The following is a 19,356-nucleotide window of genomic DNA, read 5'->3' as shown; positions in this document are numbered from 1 at the left end:
AAAAGCAGCCTCTCAGCACCCGAAGGTTTCTGCCAACCAAGTTGCCCACCAATTGGTTGTCAACGGTAGAGGTGGAAAGATAAGACCACAAAAAGTACAGCGATGACCCTGGTTTCACAAGACCCTTCACCATGACAGAGCTGAACACGTATCTCCTCACTTAAACCTGGCAAAGCTATTGGCTTGGATAACATTGCAACTGATCAGATCATGCACTTTGGTCCTGAGGCTAAGAACTGGCTTCTGAAACTATACAATTACTGCCTGAGATACCATGAGATACCTAAGATCTGGAAGAAAGCTAATGTTCTCGCTCTACTAAAGCCGGGGAAAGATCCATCAGTACCCAAGAACTATTAGCCCATCTCACTACTGAGTCACACCTACAAGCTTCTTGAGTGCCTCATTCTTAACAGAATTGCTCCTGCCATCAATGAACACCTCATCCCAGAACAAGCAGGTTTACAGCCAGGCAAGTCAATAACTAGCCAAATACTCAACCTCACACAGTATATCAAAGATGGTTATGAGGAAGGGAAGATAACCAGAGTCATGTTCGTCATCCTGTCAGCTGCCTATGACACTGTCAACCACAGATGCCTTCTCTATAAAATCTTGGAGATCAGTAAGGACATCAAGCTGACAGAACTCACTGAAAGCATGCTGGCTAACAGGCGCTTCTTTGTTGAGTTGGGTGGGAAGAAGAGTAGATTGAGAACACTCAAGAATGGTCTTCCACAGGGGAGTGTGCTTGCACCACTCCTCTTCAACTACATACACTACACTAACGACCAACCACATAGTGAGAGAACCAGATGGTTCATCTATGCAGACGACCTCAGTGTAGGAGCTCAAGACACCGACTTCAGAGTTGTATGAGAAAGACTCTCCAATGCTCTCAATGAGCGGACACCATACCATGAAGAAAACCGCCTCAGTGCTAATCCATCCAAGACACAGGTGTGTGCCTTCCACCTCAGAAATCGTGAAGCCAAGTGCAAGCTTGAAGTTACATGGTCAGGAACAACCCTCGAGAACTGCGAGCACCCAGTATACATTGGAGTCACCTTAGACAGATGCCTCTCCTTCAAACACCATGTAGAGAAGACTAAAAGCAAAGTGTGCTCGAGAAACAGCATTACCCAACTGACGGATACAACTTGGGGAGCAAGCCTAGGACCCTCTGTTTGGTCATGTGCCAGCACAGAATCGCCTATAATCAAGAGAGCTTTTTGCACAATGCCAACCTGCTAGAAGCCTCATCAGAAAGTACCAGAGTTCTAAAGTGTGAGGAAAGACTACAGCACCTCTCACCAACAGACAAAATGTTCTTGAGTATACAAGGTCTTCCACCAGGCTCTGATCTACAACGGACAAAGATGTGGCATTGGACGTTCCAAAGTGTGCCTAAACAAATGCGGATACCTAGACAACCAGGATCTTGCTTGTATATGTGGCACAGAACAACAAATCATGGAGCACCTACTAAGATATCCGTCACTGGAGCACCAATGCACGGCATAGGATCTCGCAGAATACAATGATGTTGTTGCAGAAGGTGTTCAATTTTGGTTGAATCATTTAGCTTTGTATGTGGACCTGCCAAGAAGAGACAGGTCTGCTACACCCTACAAAAACACACAATATATTTTCCACTTGAAAAATGCTTTAATTTGGGGAATGTGTTGTGCTAACATTGCAGCTATAAAATCCTCAGTGTTGGGGGGAATCCCTTACAGGCTCAACTTGCATTTGGGGTGAACGGTTACCCCCCATGAGCATCTCACAGGCTACAGCCCTGCAGCTTCTTGTCGGCCCGTTTGAGGGAGATCCAGGTGTTCAGCATCGACGCCCGCAGCTTTGCCCAAACCAGGTGGTCACTGAGCCCCAGCACCTGGGCCGCAAATTGGGCAGCTGCATCTGGAGAAAGTACCGTGCAGCAGCCCAGACCTGCAGGAGAGCGGAGACATTCAGATACACACTCTCACTCCCTCCCTCCCTCTCCTTCTCTCTCACACACACACACACACACACACACACTCGTACCGCTTGGCAGGCGAAGGGAGGACCACACATCCTGGGCGCCCCAGTCAGGAGTCAGTGGGGGGCAGCTGATGACGGGATAGGCTGTGTTTCCTGACAACACAGGGCCCAGGCCATTGCTCCGTCCTGCCACAGCGATGAACACGGTGGGCACCCCATCTCCTGTGAAAAACAGCATTCCCCAGTGAGAGTTCGCACCCACAGCCACGGCAACGCTCCCAGGCAATGGGACACGCCCCTCGCTCTGCAGCACCTTCATACTCCGCCTTGATGCGCAGAGTCTCGTCGGGCCCCTTGTGGGCAGAGGTGACCCTCAGGGCGCAGGGGATGCCGAAAACGCCACAGGCTGAGCGGATCCTCTCACAGTGGGCCAGGTCCGAGGTGGATCCCATCAGAACCACCACCCTGCCCCGGGACTGGGGCTCCAGCAGCAGCTGCAGAGACACGTATCCCATGAGCCTCTGCTTCTGCACTCTCATCAGGGCAAATGCACTGGATTTCTCTCATTTCAATTTAAAAATCAATCAGAGGTCAGGAAGGTGTAGCATCTGTGAGGAAAGGTCAGTGTGTCACATGTTGCACAAGCAGGTCCTGGAGTTCAGACCCTTCTCCCACCTGAACCACTCTGTTGCAAAATGATTTGTGCTGATATGGAGGTCAGCACAGGATGAAGAGCCCACTGTGAACCTGAGGTTAAGTTAATGTTTTCTTAATGTTCAGTTAATGTTTTACATTACAAAAAGGTTTACAAGGTTGCTGCACAGAACAAGTTCTTCTCAAAAAATACCAGGTTCCCAGCAGTGGGCTGACCTGATGAGACATGCTGACAGGCTTGGCCTCTCAGTGTGTCTAAGAGCCTCCCAGTGCATCTGAGGGCCAAATCAATCACATGCAAAATCAACTTCCTGCACCCTTAATAGAAGGAGCTCTGGGCTGCACCCCAAAACCCCAATAAAGTACTCAAGACTGCAGACACCTTCCAGCACCCCTCACTCCCAAAGGGTTCCCAAACCCCGAGACACACTTACAGATCTCTGGGGAAAACAGAAGGACCTGCAGCTGAAAGGCTTTCAACTCTATCCTGATTCAAAGCAATTCTAGCCATTCTGAGTTTCTACCACAGACAAGGAAGTGTGCTTAGCACACTGATCTGCTTCTAATAAAACCTGGAACACATCTATTACGCCAGCAATAGCAGACTAACATTGTGACTAGCACAGAGAGTACAGAGTAAGAGTGACAGTGAGTGTAGAGTGAATGTGACACAGTGGGAGACAGGTTAGCGCAGCAAGAGCACCTCCACTCTCTCTGCGACCCATTCAAAGTTCCTCTTCACCATCTGCATGGCCTCAGGTGTCACTTCCTTCAGGTCCCTGTACACCTGCAAGGGCAAACACCGGCCATCAGCACCTGCACCTGGCGGGAATGTGCGATTTATTTCCACATTCTATGGATCCTAAGGCTGAATATTTCCATACTCCAACCTGCTGCCCCCCTAGGACTCCATGAATAACGACTGCACTGAGAGCAGACCTGCATTCTGTCATTCTTTCAGGCACGGGATTTCAATATTGATCAATTCCACTTCACATTGTAAATTTCATAATTCTGCTCACCACAATGACAACTTTATTTAACAGTATGTTAAAGGTAGTCAGATGGAGCTGAATTTTTCAGCTTTGTAAGGAAAAAAGGCTGCAATTCCGATGTTCGTGGAAAAGACTTATTTACAGGAAGAGCAGTTGTCAGAAATACATGAAAATGCACTCTGGGTTCAGTGGAGTCAATCTGAACCCCCAGCACTCAGTGAAAGCAGAGCTTTGATCAGGATAGACAATAATTAGCGTACATGTGGTGAAATACAGGAGGCCTGGTAATTAGATTATCTTCCCTAGCAAGAACAGTTCTTAATCATCCATCACCGGTTTCTTTAGAACTATCAATTGCCACAATGGCTATCTGCGGCCAAAGTGACAACTGAAGTCTGTGAGCAGAACTGTGGTTACAACAAGGCCATCTAGACAAATGAATACAGGTATTTTGCATACCTTAAGTGTGAGGATTTGTGCTCTCTTATGATGCATTCAGTGAGCTGATTTAGGGATTTGGACCAAAATCTCACAGCTTTTTCCAGGAATGTCCTACCAGAGCTGTGACCTCTGACCCCCCATGCAGGGTCCAGAATTCTGTTCCTCTACAGCACATTCTGACCCCTCTTCAGCACTTTCTATAGAAACACACACACACACACACACACACACACACACACACACACACACACACCCTACAGAAACACACATGCAATCCCTACAGAAACACACGCACCTGCTTGTCCTTCTGCTGGCTTCGATCTCCTGCCGGCCACAGCCTCCAGGAGTCGTTGTCGATGACATCAGCGAGGATGATCTCCTTGGTCGCCACGTTCACCCCAAACTCAATCTACAAAGCGTTGGCATGATCAGTAAACACTACCTCACTCTTGAGTCACATGATCAGAATTCTGGGATGTGGTCAAAGTCAGGGCAGACCAGTGGTGTCGTTAGGCCTGGGTGTCTGAGGCTGCAGCCCCGAAGGTTTTATGAATAGCCCTGGATCTCAGACCTTTTTTTTTTTTTTTTACACAAAAAGAATAAAAAAAATAGCCCCGGATCTAACCAATTGTCATTCCGATCATGCATTAAAGCCCATGTCATTCAAGCAGAAGATCTACTTCATGCTACTTAGCAAGCGCGCATTTTGTGTGAGCACAAGAGAGAGAGAGAAAGAGAGAGAGAGAGCACGCACCGGTTACAGTGCTTGTCATTGTTGCCATCTGGTGGTAGCTAGCTAGCTAATTCACTAAGGCAAGACTTAAAGGCTATGGACATAAGAAGCTTTTTCAAAAAGAAAAAGCATGAAGGCACAGAAGAAGAACACAGTGACAGGAACAGGAAATACAGCCCATCCTAAACTGTTGCCTACAGCCCAGACTGAAGGAGTGAAATGAACAGTGGGCTGCTGCATCTCACTCTAATGTCCACCAGGGGGCAGTGTTATGTTTGTTTTGATTTGCTTCACTGGTATGACACTCAGATGTATGTAAAAATAGAGCAATAATAATGAAAAACAATACCACTGCTAACAATATACAGAAATGGTACAAAAATAGAATAACTGAGATTTAAAAGTAATGTTAAGACACCTGAAGCGCAGAAGGAATGTCAATATCACTCACTCTCGACCAGAGTGCTGCAGTGAGTCTCTTACCTTCATGTCCACCAGGGTGCAGTTCTGAGTTGCCCAGGCTTTTTCCAGAATCTCAAAGATAGCCACTGTGCTTCGGCTCATAATGTCCACCTCACAGCGGCCGATGTCCAGCCCTGCGAGACAGAAGCGGGCCTCCAACAGCTGCTCCTCTGACCACTGGGGATCATTATTGGCATCGTCCTGAAACAGCAGAACCCCACACAAACAGCCTGTATCACTGGCCTAACAGGAGCGATGTAATACAGTGATGTAACAGTGTCACAGGCTGCTGTGACAGGGACTCAGCAGTGTTACAGGATGGCACAGCAGCAGCAGTTTACTGCAACAGTGTAGGAGGGATGTGATACTGTCTGTGTAACAGGGTGTTGTAACACAGCAGTATAACAGACTGGTGTAACAGCATAGCTCACAGAGAGTGGTGGTGGGGGGGGGGGGGGGGGGGGGGGGGGGTATACCTTGAAGAAAATCTCCATCTTGAGAGGGGAGAATCGGTACCCCTCCTTCACCCCAGGGTTCCTCTTCAGAAAGGAGCCGGTGGCCACTCTCCTGCACACCCACTCCAAGGGAATCATTTCACAGTAGGCCGCAACAAACGCCGTGTCCGAATGCTGCTTCACAAAGGCTGTCTTTATCCCTGCCCAGACACACCAGCGCATCGGGGGTTAAACAGCTCAGGGTGGAACAGTAAGAGGTTTGAGTGTCTCAGCTGTCTAATGGAGAGACGTGTGCTGGTCACATGGAAACCCTTCCCACATTTCCGCCGATATCATGAGCAACGCATGGCCTTCACTTACTCACTCCTCCAAACTGCTTTTGCAAGGAGTCGTTTCTCTTATTAGAGTGTACTATTCAACTGCTAATTCTGCATTTTTTACAAAAAGCAATGTGGTATGACATGTTTCTACATGCTGCGTTACCGCATCCAACGGTGCTTTTTGTGCAACAAACTCACAATATAAGTTTTAGAAACCTCTTCCATAAATGTGGTACACCTCTCAGAGAATGAGCTAGGACTTCCCCACAGAATCATTAGCATTTCTGTAGGAGTGACAGAGGGCCAGTCTCCATGGCTTTGGTGAAATGCTGAAAACAACGGCGCTGAGATTATCCCAGTTGATGTGTTTCCCTGCACCGATAGGGGTCTGAAGCCTTACCAACGTCTTGGAGCAGTTTGAAAACACAGCTGGTCGTCTTATTGGAAATGGCCGCCTTCCCCTCCATCTGGTCCTTACGGGCGGCATTTCCAGCAGTGATCTGGTCCTTGGACTGAACCAGAACGTGACCAGGTTGGTCCAGAACCTCATAGATCTCTTTGGTTTTTCCCTCGTTGAGTTTCTTACCAATCTTCAGCTCTTTGGAACATGAATAATAAAACACTTCACCACTGTGTGGAATGATCTACCATAACAATGCAGTGGTGCTAATGAGACTGGTTCTACTGCTTAAAACTTCCAATAAAACAAACCGTTGGGAATAATATCTGAACTGCTGGCTTTTGAGGTCAATGCCTGGCCAACCTGAACAGATCTGCTTATGTGGCCTTTCCCATGATTCACTACTTAGTGTATTTTTAGGATACAAATGTAAAACTTCATTTTAATAGTGTTGCTTTCATCACAGCAGTGCACTGATCTGGTGTGCAGCAGTTTGTCAGAATTAAGACGGTGGCCCTTCGGTGATCACTGCAGCAAAGATGCACATCACGTGATGGGCCAGAGGTCACAGGCTGAGGCACGTGCAACACACGGAGACAATTCTGTGTTTTGTTTAACATTAAAATACTCATGGTCGGTAACAGTCCTGCTTCTCTACCAAAGTCTAAAATACTACTCTGCTTACTATGATTCACAAAGAATCTCAAAAGATAACCAAACATATTTTTATGCCTGAAATGCATTTTCGGAAGACATTGAAATGCCGTTCTCACCCTAAAATACGGCCTGTGGTGGCATCTGCAGCTGTCCCATTTTAAATAATATATTAATATAAATATATTAATATATATATTATACATTTTAAATAACATAACTATATCAATAGACTTTGCATGTGTTAATGAAAACCTATCAATGTAAGACACAAAATATTATCCGGCACATTTGAGTATAATTTTTTAGCTGAGTTTTAGCTTCAAACTGAGTTCATATTTATTTCAAGCAATGACGATTTGTTGGTGTATTTTACAATGTTCGTATTCAGTTTAAAAATCGCCATCGTTCAATCTCAAGACCTGGAAAAACGTTCCTCCTGTAGCTGTGGAATCTAAGTCGGTGGCATTTCGTGGTTTTATCCACAGCAGCGATGCATCCATGGCGATTTCACAACTTTCATAACTTTGATGTCTGGCAGCGCTGCCAGAGTAATCACGGCGAAGTGCTACATCGCCATGCACGCTTTCTTAACTTTTGCAGATAACTGTATACATTGCACATGGCAAGCTGAACAACGATGGTGTTGGTTAGATCAATGTTAATTCGCTATATGTATAACAGAATACATGCGTTCATCCTCGATGTTTCCTGTCCTGTTTCCTTCCTAGCATAAACTAATCAAAGGCGATGTCCCTACCTGATGCAGACGCCATTTCATCTGAAAACGTGATTTCCTGCAAAACAGTTCGGTGCGTTTAGTTTCACCTGTCCCACATGAGGAATTCCTGCACAACAGTTTTAAACACAAACTAGCACCTTACCAGCGGAACGGGAGCAAGGACAAGGACAAAGACACAACCAAAAATGTGAGAATCTGCTCAGATTCGGCCACTGGCTAAATTACGACACCCCTCTTTACACAATCCGATCACACCAATCAGAGGCACCCCGTCCCCCACGTGGAGAGCGCGTTTATGAAAAAACTGGTGTCAGCCTGCGAGCAATTGGCTAATGTTTTCCATTAACCTAAATCGAAACATTAAATATGTATGCAGCAGCTAGTTTGCTACCAGATTGCGCCAACAGAGGAAAAGTTTGACGAAGAAACACGGCGTCAACCAAGTCAACTTTTGAGGTAAAAATAAATGCAATCGATCATTTATACTTATACAGTATTGATGTTATGAATGGGTCTGGTGAATCAACAGGTATTGTGATGTGAGGTACAGCAGGGTGTAGGAGAATGAGCTCTCCTGAGCTAGTTTAACCGTTGTGGAGAACCGTAACCCGGACGGGCGCTCCCCTACACGGCAGATGGTTGAGTCCGTATGTGTCTGTAGTGTCCGGAACCACATGTGTGTTTGCGGCGTGGCTGCGTTTTGCCGCCGGCACATCGCTGGCAAACTAAGCGGTTCTGATCGGTCGGATTGACCCGCAGGAAAGCGGATCATCATGGAGTTTGAGGAGTCGGGCATCGGGGAGGAGTGCGGCGTGTTCGGCTGTGTGGCCGCGGGGGACTGGCCCACCCAGCTGGAGGTGGCCCAGGTACTGACGCTCGGACTAGTGGCGCTGCAGCACAGGTAAGAGTTTTCAGACTTATTTTTCTGAGTAATTAGTGTCACATTTAATAAGGGTTAACGGATCGTTTTAATCTACACGCTTTCTTGGTTGACCTGACTTCGCCCAGCGCAACCTCTGTATCCAAAACAGAAACGCGTGTCTAAAGACGGCAGAACTATCCATTCACAATAAAACGGAGAACTACACAGTCAGCACTGAGATTAAAACATTGTCATTTACGCGGACATGTGTGCGTTGAAAACGTAGATAAAGCTTCAACCTCAGGATAATTTGCTACTTGACCGAATGTTTCTGTTTAGCAGTGACCCTTTCACATCTCGGGGTATTGGCATCATTCTGCAACTATTCAAACTATTCAGCTTTTGTCCTTGAAAAAGAACTACTGGCACACACACACACACACACACACACAGACACAGGGCTGACCCACCTGTTTTGTGCCAGTGGGAAAGGTGCCTGCACAGAGTTCACAGAGCTGATCTGTATTATGGGAATGTATTGATCTTCTTCTTTGCACTGAAAGCCAATATTCTCTGTAACAGCTCTGCCCTTTGGCCTGCAGCATCGGGTCTGAGCAGGACTTGTTTCAGGGGCTCACTCCAGTCTAAAACAAAGTGTTTTTAAATCGGAAAGAGCAAAGAGCAGGACAAGCAGCACATAGTGTGGGTCTCAGTATTCACAGGTCTAGTGGGAGCTGTTTGCATAAATCATCTTATGATAAAATGGACAAATAACTGGCTCTGCATCTCTGAGTACAGAGGTATGAGAGTGGAGCTGGGGTGATAGCAGGCATTGGAGCACCCTGCAGTGGAAGTGGGAGTGGGTCAGGGGGTGCTGGTAAAGTCACAGTAATCTGTTCTAATTGCACTCACCAGACCTCCCTCATGCTGAGATTCTTTCATCTATTATGACTGGAAGCTGCTGGGTTGTCCCGTGCTGTAGCTCGCTGTCAGACACTGACCCAGTTTTCAGGTCTTAATTCATCGTACGCTCCTTATTAGGAAGGCCACATGCATCACTAATCACTGGGATTTTTTTTCTATTTTTCATTTTGCTTGTATTCATGTATCTCACACCTCATTCTTTTGCTAACTCACTCACCGTTTGCTTTATTTTGAGCATAATTCAAATATGAGGCCTTCAGTCAATGGGGCTGCAGGAAGTGGATTGTCTGGATCCTTAAATATCTGTGAGCCCCCTTTCTTTCCCATTTTTCTTAGATTTCATTAGGAGTCATTCCTGAGTCACAGGACCGAACTGCCCTGTGCTTCTTAAGGCCTGAGAGGTTTTGCAGAGTTTGAATTGGAAACATTTTCCCTTAAATATTCAGGTTAATTATAGAAGGCAAAGCTTTGAACACCTTCATCTGAGGCCTCTGTCTTCACTCCCCTGCCCTTTTCATTTCCTCTGTCCTGGAGTCTGCAACCGCTGTGGAGTAAACTCATGATGTCTTCATCAGGTGCCCATTCTCACACAAAGTTGTTACCATGGTCACAGCACACCAGAGTATTTTCATTTGAAATGCAGTAGAAGATGTGATTGGCAGTAGAATCAGGCATAAGGGAGTGTGTGAGAGGTTTCGAAAGGCAGGTCAGTGACAGGCACACTCCTTTATTGTATTGGTTTATAGGAAAAACACCTTAAAGTGGTTCAGAGCAAAGTGCCACTTGGAATAGTTGTACCAAATGGCAGTAGATTCCCAGGTGTAAAAAGAACTCTTATAGGTTGTGTAAAGTGACCTATTTTGGCATGGTCTGCAAACACTGGATCATATATGACCATTATTGAGGTGACCTCAGAGCAAACATGATACACACACACATTTCAAATATTTTGCAAATATTTGCTTTTTGTGGTATAATTCACTGAAGTACATTGTTAGTTATAATTGTTTGGTATTTTTTCACCAACCAGGTTTCACTTTAGAAAAACACTTGAGTTAAACACAATACAGACAGTCTTACAACTGTGGGTGGTACCTCTGTTACCCGTGCACTTGTGAGCTGTAGGAGAGTGTGATGGTTACCTGTGCAGGTGTGGGCAGTGGGGGATTGTGGTGGTTACCTGTGCAGGTGTGGGCTCTAGGGGAGTGTGGTGGTTACCTGTCTGCTCGCTGTCAGCCCAGTGTGGATCAGTGGGTGAAGCCTGTTGCTTGTGTTGGTTTCTGGTGGCATTCCCTGACCTTCTAAGAATGGCGTTCACCTCGATGTAGAAGCTCATGGCCTGGCAGGGGTTTGGGGCGCCCCCTCGTGCTCAACGCCCAGTGCCTGCAGCCGCTGCGAGATGTGCAATAAAATGTGTCGGTTTCGTGTGGCCTGCTCCAGCCTCCACCTCACCGGCTCCTCTGCCCACACTGACAGGGGTGCCTGCACCTCCTCCTCCACCAGTTCCGCCCCGAGTCGGTCACGCCCACCCTGCTAACACAGCAGCAAGAGAGCACCTGTAGAGGGAGGTAGAGGAGGGCCTCCATCACTCATTATCCCACACACTGTAGGTGGAGGCATTACCCAGAACTTTATTTTACTCACATGCATTCCAGCAGTGCTCATATTTTACACATTGTGGGTAATAATTCAGGTGTATAGCCAGGAATGTCTGAACCTGTTTGATGGCTGGTATTTGCTTCTAATTTAAAACTTTAAGTTGAATTTCATTTGCTTTTGACCAGCTTAAGAGAAGAGAAGTTATAATAAGCTTTTTGTATCTATGTGTGTGATTTTCTTAGATCTGACAGTTCAGTTTTAACATTTGTATATTTTGTATCCTTGTCTAGGGCTCAGATTGTCTTCCTCCACATTATTAATTTAGTCTGTAAAATTGAAGAAAATGGTACATAAGGAAGGAAAAATAGCTTACTTTATAACAAAATTATCAGACTTTTTATGGACATTTTACCCTTTGCAGTTGTCCACAGATATCAGTTCCATTTGGATCTGAAAAGGTTAAATCTCTATGCTTACTGTTGGTGTCACATGATTTTGGTTGATGACCATAATTGCTCGGTCTGCGTCTCTGCAGGAGCTCGGGGTGGATTTCATCTGAAAATAGATAAGGGCTGGAAACAGAACAACACAGTAGCCATCCATAAGAAGGGGCTTTGTAGCGATTTATAGGAAATGACAGCAAATTTATACACCAGTGTAATGTGCATTTTGTTTGAATCCTGTAATCAATTAATATCATTTACGAAATATCGCCCCCATTAATGTCAGTGGCCTGCTCTCTTTCAGGTCCTCTCAGTAGGCTGGGTGCGGCCTGCTCTCTCTCAGGTCCTCTCCACAGGTCCCTCAGATCCCTCCCTTGCGTGATGGCCTCCAACTCTCTGTAGAACTTCATGCTCCTGCCCGTGCTGCTGGTGCCTGGCTGCTTCCTGGTGCTCTTATAGTCGTATTTGAGGTTCTTGTACTTGATGTGGCACTGCCTCCAGCTGTGGGGCATGCCAGACATCTCCTGGACGATGCTTTTATTGCCCCCCCCCAGCTGCTCCCTGTGCTCCCCCCAGACGAGCAGTAGGGCATGCACCTCTTTGTCAGTCCACTGCTTCCACACGTCAGTGGCCGAGGAGGAGGCCATTGCGTGCTGATCTGGGGTCAGGCACTGGGCTCCTGCAGAGAAACAGCACAATCAGGCTTTGTCTGATTATAATATGAAATAAATGCAAGAACCAGGAAGACAGAGAAAGATGCAGGTTAATTAGCTGCTTATGAGGAAGCTGTAACAGTGGCTGGGTCCAGTCTAGCCTGTGTGTTAAGAATGCTGCATATTACCTCAACTGAACATGCCCTGAGCACAGTGCTCGTCTTCCTCACCGGCTGTTACAGAGTCCCTGCAAGCACCATCCTCTTCCTCAGCCCGCTGTGCAGGGGTGTCCTCTGGAGCCAGGATGGCATGCAAGTCCTGGAAGAAGGCTATGGCTTTGCAGGGAGTCCTGGACTCCTGGGCAGTCTTCGCCCTGCGGTACTCCTGCTACAGGTTCTTGTATTTGGCTTGGCACTGTTTTCGCGTGGCCCCTCGGAGGCAGTGGTTGACCCCTCTCTGTGAGCACAGCCAGGAGAGCGCCCACCACCTCCTCTCTCCACTGCCTGCATGGCTTCATGTTCCGGGTGACCTGGAAATGTTTCACCACCCCTCCTCCTTCCACCCCATTACCTAGGCAGCCAGACAAATTTTGTTGGCAGGAGAAAGCTGACAAGCAGGAGCAGCCTCGCGATTGGCTGAGACAGTTTGGTGTGTGTGTGTGTGTGTGTGTGTGTGTGTGTGTGGGGGGGGGGAGGGGTAAGGCAGCTCTGAGCGGCTCTCTGCAATGCTCTCTCAAGCTGCCACCAAAACCAGTCCCATCCAGCTGCAGGCCGTGTGCCTCCAAATCGCTCGCCTCACCCACGGTGTGCAAAACACATGCTGTTAGAGGGTGTGTGTGTCTGCGTGTGTACATGTGCATGCGTGTGTGCTGTTTGGAATGTCAGTTGTGAATTCCCACCTACTTCCTTAAATTGCTGTGGCCCCATTTTCTGGTTACTTATTTCTGATCAATAAAAGCAGTGTGTGTATGTTGTGATTGTTACAAAAGTAGTGTCTGTGATGTTGTACTTGTTGTAGAAAGCTGTGTGTGTGCGTGATGTTGTAAAAAGATGCTTCATCGCTGCTTTGCACCTTATTCTTCAGGGGTCAGGAGAGCGCAGGGATTGTCACCAGCAATGGAGCTTCACCTCCAACGTACACCACCTTGAAGGTAAAAACCAACAAGGTCTCCTTCTGCACCCCACTGCACGCACACAGAGCCAACATACACCATCCTGTGTGTGTGTGTGTGTGTGTGTGTATATATTTCATTGATATGGTGTGTGCATGTATTTCGTTGATTTGGGGTGTGTGTGTGTGTGTGTGTGTGTGTATGTTGCAGGGTATGGGCTTGGTGAACACTGCCTTCCAGCCAGAGGACTTGCTGAAGCTTCGCCATGGGAACCTGGGTATCGGCCACACCCGCTACTCCACCACAGGAATCTCTGAGCTGCAGAACTGCCAGCCCTTTGTGGTCGACACTCTGCATGGCAAGATTGCCGTGGCGCACAATGGAGAGCTAGTGAATGCTGCAACACTGCGCAAACGGGCAAGTCGGGGCCTGCTGTGTGTGTGTGTGTGTGTGTGTGTGTTTACGTGTGTGTGTGTGTGTGTGTGTGTGTGTGTGTGTGCGTACATGCATGTGTTTCAGTATGTTTACGTGTGTGTGTGTGTGTGTGTGTGTGTGTGTGTGTGTGTGTGTGTGAAACAGTGTGTTTATGAGCGTGTGTGCGTTGTACAGGTGATGCGGCATGGTGTGGGTCTCTCCACCAGCTCGGACAGTGAGCTGATCACTCAACTGCTGGCGCTGACTCCGCCCATGGAGGAGCTGGACTCCCCTGATTGGGTTGCCAGGTCAGTCATGCTGGACCATCTCCACAGCAACGCACATTTATGCCAGACTGTGTCAATAACGGATACTCTACTGTACTAATGGCAGTGACTGTGTCCATAATGTACACACCATACTAATAACGCACCATGCTGATACTGTGCTCTACTCTGTCAGTAGATTACACACCATATTTATAATGCACAGTACTGTCAAACTACTCTGTCAGATCTGCTCAGCATTGTCTCCTAGTGATGATGATGATGGTGGTGGTGAAGACGACTGATGCACATCATGAACTGAGAGAGCACAGCTGATCTTGATTTCAGATTTACATTCTTGAGATTTTGGTGTTAAATGGTCTGGCCATGGTTTTGTACAGCTGTAGTGAGGACTGTGTGTGTGTGTGTGTGTGTAATGCTAATGTCATGTGATATAAAGGTGAGGTATAAGTATTCTGTTTCCTGCAGAATAAAGAACCTGATGACAGAGACACCCACCTCCTACTCGCTGCTGGTGATGTACACAGACGTCATTTACGCTGTGAGAGACCCGTATGGCAACCGGCCCCTCTGCATTGGCAGGCTCGTCCCCATCTCCAAACTGCACAGCGCAGGTATCTTACCTGTCACCATCAGTGTAGGTATCTCACCTGTCCCCATCTCCAAACTGCACAGTGCAGGTGTCTCAGCTGGCTGGAGTTAGGGGATTGAGAAGGGGTGGTTAGGGGGTTGGGGGTTAGGGAGGGCTGGCTAGGGGTCATAGGTTAGGGGTCAGCACTGTTCTGTGATGTTGGCAGGAGCAGGGGATGGAGACACAGAGGGCTGGGTGGTGTCATCAGAGTCCTGCAGCTTCCAGTCCATCGGTGCACGGTGAGATCCTGTTTCCATGGTAACCCCTCATCACCTCTGCATCTAGGTTGACTCTGGGAATGTTTATCCATAGACGTATGGTAATATCTGTCACAGTTTCCTAGTATGTATAAATACATACTGAATCTGCCATGGGATTGGTCTCTTTTGAGGTGTTCATATTTTCCAGAGGACTGAACAGAAGTGAGAAGCTTTCCCTGAGCTGCTGATAAACTGTGTTTGATGGGAGCTGTGTCATGTCCTCCTTTGCAGGTACTATCGTGAGGTTGAGCCTGGGGAGATCGTGCAGATCTCTAAACATGGAGTGAAGACCCTGAGCGTCGTACCCCGGCCAGAGGGAGATCCTCCTGCCTTCTGCATATTTGAATATGTTTACTTTGCCAGGCCGGACTCCATATTTGAAGGCAGGGCTTTTGGTTGTTTAGTTGTCAACACTAAAGAAATAAATGTTAAATAAAATTCATGAGCTAAACTTAAAGCAGAACTTCACAAACATGACGTGGAAATTGTCAGTGTTCTGTTGTGAAACTGGCAGGAATCCAGTCCCCTGTGCTATGAAGCAGCCCTGGAGAGACTGAGCTGAGCCCTGGGCCTGGGTTCAAAACTGTCTGTGTTATCTGCTGTTATCAGCAGTGAAGCAAATACATTTTAATAAACCACAATTCCCAGAGTACCTTGCAAAGCGCCTTGAGCAGCTGAAGGACCTAAAGCAAGGCACTAAACCTCGTAGCACAGCCCTGCGTGACTCGGTGCTCTCTGCTGTTGCAGGTCAGATGGTGTATAGCGTCCGGCAGCGCTGTGGACGCCAGCTTGCCATTGAGGCCCCCACAGATGCAGATGTGGTCAGCACTGTACCAGAATCGGCCACACCCGCCGCACTGGGCTACGCCCAGCAGGTGAGTGACGGGTGACCGTGAAAGCCACGCCCTGCTGCGGGGTCGTAGCAGGTGTTTGACCCCTCTCTCCTCCTGCAGGCAGGGTTGCCCTACGTGGAGGTGCTGTGTAAGAACCGCTATGTCGGACGCACCTTCATTCAGCCCAACACTCGCCTCCGACAGCTGGGGGTGGCCAAGAAGTTCGGCGCCTTGACTGACAACTTTGCCGGGAAAAGGGTGGTCCTGATCGATGACTCCATCGTCAGGGGCAACACGATATCGCCAATCATCAAACTGCTGAGGGAAGCTGGAGCCACCGAGGTGAGGACAGAACGAAGCTGCTGTAGTGGTGCTGTAGTGGTGTTTGTCAAGGTTCCACGCTCGGCCCGCTCGCTACCCCCCCCCCCCCCCCCCCCCCCCCTTTAACATGCTGACATGCCAACACAGTCACTTTCTGCTCTGTCATTTGTTTAAAATATTGGTTTTGGTATTTTTTATATTTTTGTGTCATATCAGTTTGAGCGTAAAATGGCTTCCAGTTGTGCTGTTTCTGAATGTGAATGCCGTGGAATCTTTCCTGACTCAACTGACCCCGTTTAGGAAGGAGCTTTTTCAGCTCCGATCCGCTGTAGTTGTGCCTGAATGCTGCACCTGCACAGGTGATACCAGCTGTGATATATCTGCAATGGCATTGGGTGAAATCCTGGCAGTGTGCAGATCATGTCTGTCTCTCGCTCAAACTTGTACTGTTGGGCCCTGGGTCTGTGCTGCAGATGAGACGTTAACTCTCCCACTCAGCCTGAAAAGTGAGCCAAACCAAGACCCAGTTTCAAAAAAAAGCATCCTCTGTGTCTCCGATAGCAGCCTGTGTATGACCTTTCTCATCTCCCCCTCTCAGGCACTTTCGGCCTCTTGTCTCTGTGTAGCGAAATCCTCTGTGTCAAACTGACTGTATTGCTATTCGTTAATATCACTGTGTGACTGTCCCTGCGGGTGCACATTCGGGTCAGACTGACTGTAGTGCTATTCATTTTTATCACTATGTGAATGTCTCTCTGCAGGTGCACATTCGTGTGGCTTCGCCGCCCATCCGGTTCCCCTGCTACATGGGCATCAACATCCCCACCAAAGAGGAGCTCATCGCCAACAAGCCAGAGTTCCAGGACATCGCTGGCTACATCGGTGAGTTTGACCCGTCCTTCAGGTTCTGTATCTCAGCACAGCATGCTGGGATTAGACTTCTGTGGTTAGTGTTATGAGTTCATTTTAGAAACCACCAACAGAGATCCTGAAAGAGAATCCCATTGATAACAGTGTGCACATGTGTAGCGTGACACTATGCATAAAACCTGCGGTAGGGTAGTGTAATTGTGTCATTTGTTGTGCGTATTGTAATGGTGAAGTGTAACAGCGTGGTGTGTATATTGTGTGGAGTGTAGCGGTGTGTTATGTACGTTGTATATTGTGTACAGGGGCCACCAGCGTGTGCTACCTGTATTGTGTGTGTGTGTGTGTGTGTGTGTGTGTGTGGTATATATATTGTATATTGTGCGTTTGGTGTGTTTAATGTGTGCAGGGGCCACCAGTGTACGCTACCTGTCTGTGGAAGGGCTGGTGGCTGCGGTTCAGGGTGGAATCCCACTGCAGAAGGATCGGAGGATCGACTCCAACAGCAAGGCCAGCAGCAGGGTGGGGCACTGCACTGCCTGCCTTACAGGGAAATACCCTGTGGAGCTGGAGTGGTGACCACGAGACTGCAACCTGACCACGACCGCAGAGCTGGAGTGGTAACCTCATGACCACGGCCATAATTCTAACCTAACCAACCCACCTAACCGTGAAGCTCGCTGTGGAGAAGGTGTGCTGACATACGCCCATAACCTCAGAGCAGAACCTAACCCTGCCTGTGTGTGAAGTACCACACAGAGCCCGAATGACCAGGCCTCACTCACACGCAAGGACTAAACATGCAAACATAGCACATGCACATGCAAGTATCAAAGACAACTACGACACCCACAACCCACAACTCAAGCATTATACAAGCGCAGCCCACAGGTCAAGCCAAAGCATTATCTGTTTTAATGCATGTTGAATTTCATATTAACACTGTACTTGTTGATACAGAGAGCACTCTCTCTCTGGGTAAATTTACACAGCTGTGTAGCAGTGAGGTCCTTAAAGCCTAGAGCTACACAAAGCGATTCCACCACACTGCAGCTCACAGGAAATACCAGTTTTATTGAGCCACACTGACTGAAGCCTTAATTAGTCCATTTATGGCATTCCTGCAAGATACACCGTTGCTGATGTTTTAATACCCCTGTACATTTCTGGATAACTGAATACTCCTGGGACTGTTGGATATTTGTTTTCTAAATAAATGACACTGAATTTGCAGTAGAATGTCCTGTGATGTGAGGTGTCTGTCTCTGATGTAGAACTTATTCCTCCATGTTGATATTCTGCAAGAACACCATTTGCAGAACTTATTTTAGGAAACCCATATCTCACAATGGAAGAATGAAGAGGTACTTGGTTTGAAAAATGTTATTGGTTTTAGGCAGTACAGAAAGAACACATGATGCAAAGACCTGTAGGTGAACAAAAACGGGCATAAAAGCAAACCCTCAGTAAAACCTGGAGCACTTTGCTTTACTCTGGCTGGCTCTGGAGTCCGATCTGTGTTTGGATTTGGGGTTGGACTGTCTGTCACATTAGCTGGCAAATGGTGGATTGATTAAAGACAAAATGGAAAATTTACATTTGAATTTAATTTTGACTAATAGCTGAAACTTTTAAAGGTGACTCAGCTAATGACGCCCAATCTGGCCACACCCCATTTCACAGGGAGCAGAATATACATTATCTGAGTTTGTGAAAAACACTTCTGCCAACACTGTCTTAAGTCAAAAGGGCAGGTTTTCCTGTAGATTTTTTTTAATGGTCCGAACTTGCATAAGGCAGCTTGTAGCTTAGTCATAAATTTATAAGAAAAAGCAGGGAACACTGAGTTTGCTACATGTGTAAAGATGAAAGTTCAGGCATAAGGGCGTGAAGGCTTGGTTGAGGTGTTTGCTTTGACTGCACCCTGAGCTCTACAGCCATCAGCTGGGATACAACTGGGAAGACTGGCACAGCAGTGACCCCTGCTGGTCAGTGGGGCACCCACAGTCTGTCTGTTTGAAGCTGTGCAGTAAGTGCCCTCCTTTAGCTCATGCCTGCGCAGGCTTGGCCAGGGGACTGTGCTGTGAAAGGAAGCTGGCTGTTTGCCCTCTCCGGACTGATAGATCCGGCACTATTAATTACATAATTACACATTTTAAATTTGGAGAAAAGGGAAAAAAGCATTATGCATTCCAAATATAAAGGTTAGGCGTACTATGTTTAAGGGTTACGCGTGTATGCGTTCACCAGCTGTCTGAGCAGAACTGAAGCAGATCTATTGACAGTTGCAGCTCACAGAGGCCTGCTGTGTG

General features: G+C 47.4%; 2 protein-coding genes across 2 annotated transcripts; one reads left to right on the top strand and one right to left on the bottom strand.

The window, feature by feature from the left end:
* Window positions 1-1,648: 1,648 nt before the first annotated feature.
* paics (phosphoribosylaminoimidazole carboxylase, phosphoribosylaminoimidazole succinocarboxamide synthetase) lies at window positions 1,649-8,071 on the bottom strand. Its single transcript, XM_036522572.1, has 10 exons — window positions 7,982-8,071; window positions 7,858-7,894; window positions 6,444-6,641; window positions 5,745-5,923; window positions 5,290-5,469; window positions 4,369-4,482; window positions 3,341-3,424; window positions 2,297-2,477; window positions 2,047-2,205; window positions 1,649-1,950 (listed from the first exon to the last, which is right to left on the bottom strand). Exons 2-10 carry the CDS (start codon window positions 7,871-7,873, stop codon window positions 1,784-1,786), a joined length of 1,278 nt encoding a protein of 425 aa, XP_036378465.1. The 5' UTR covers window positions 7,874-7,894; window positions 7,982-8,071; the 3' UTR covers window positions 1,649-1,783.
* Window positions 8,072-8,195: 124 nt separating this feature from the next.
* Window positions 8,196-18,227, top strand: ppat (phosphoribosyl pyrophosphate amidotransferase). The gene is made up of 12 exons (XM_036522571.1): window positions 8,196-8,295; window positions 8,599-8,740; window positions 13,404-13,470; window positions 13,642-13,848; window positions 14,041-14,153; window positions 14,601-14,746; window positions 14,930-15,002; window positions 15,255-15,406; window positions 15,771-15,898; window positions 15,977-16,198; window positions 16,939-17,059; window positions 17,454-18,227. Exons 2-12 carry the CDS (start codon window positions 8,613-8,615, stop codon window positions 17,621-17,623), a joined length of 1,527 nt encoding a protein of 508 aa, XP_036378464.1. The 5' UTR covers window positions 8,196-8,295; window positions 8,599-8,612; the 3' UTR covers window positions 17,624-18,227.
* The last annotated feature ends 1,129 nt before the right edge of the window (window positions 18,228-19,356 follow it).

The sequence above is a fragment of the Megalops cyprinoides genome, chromosome 2, assembly GCF_013368585.1.
Source record: "Megalops cyprinoides isolate fMegCyp1 chromosome 2, fMegCyp1.pri, whole genome shotgun sequence".
In the NCBI taxonomy this organism is placed as follows: domain Eukaryota; kingdom Metazoa; phylum Chordata; class Actinopteri; order Elopiformes; family Megalopidae; genus Megalops; species Megalops cyprinoides.
The sequence above is the reverse complement of the archived record's forward strand: the minus strand, read 5'-3'. Positions and strand labels throughout refer to the sequence as shown.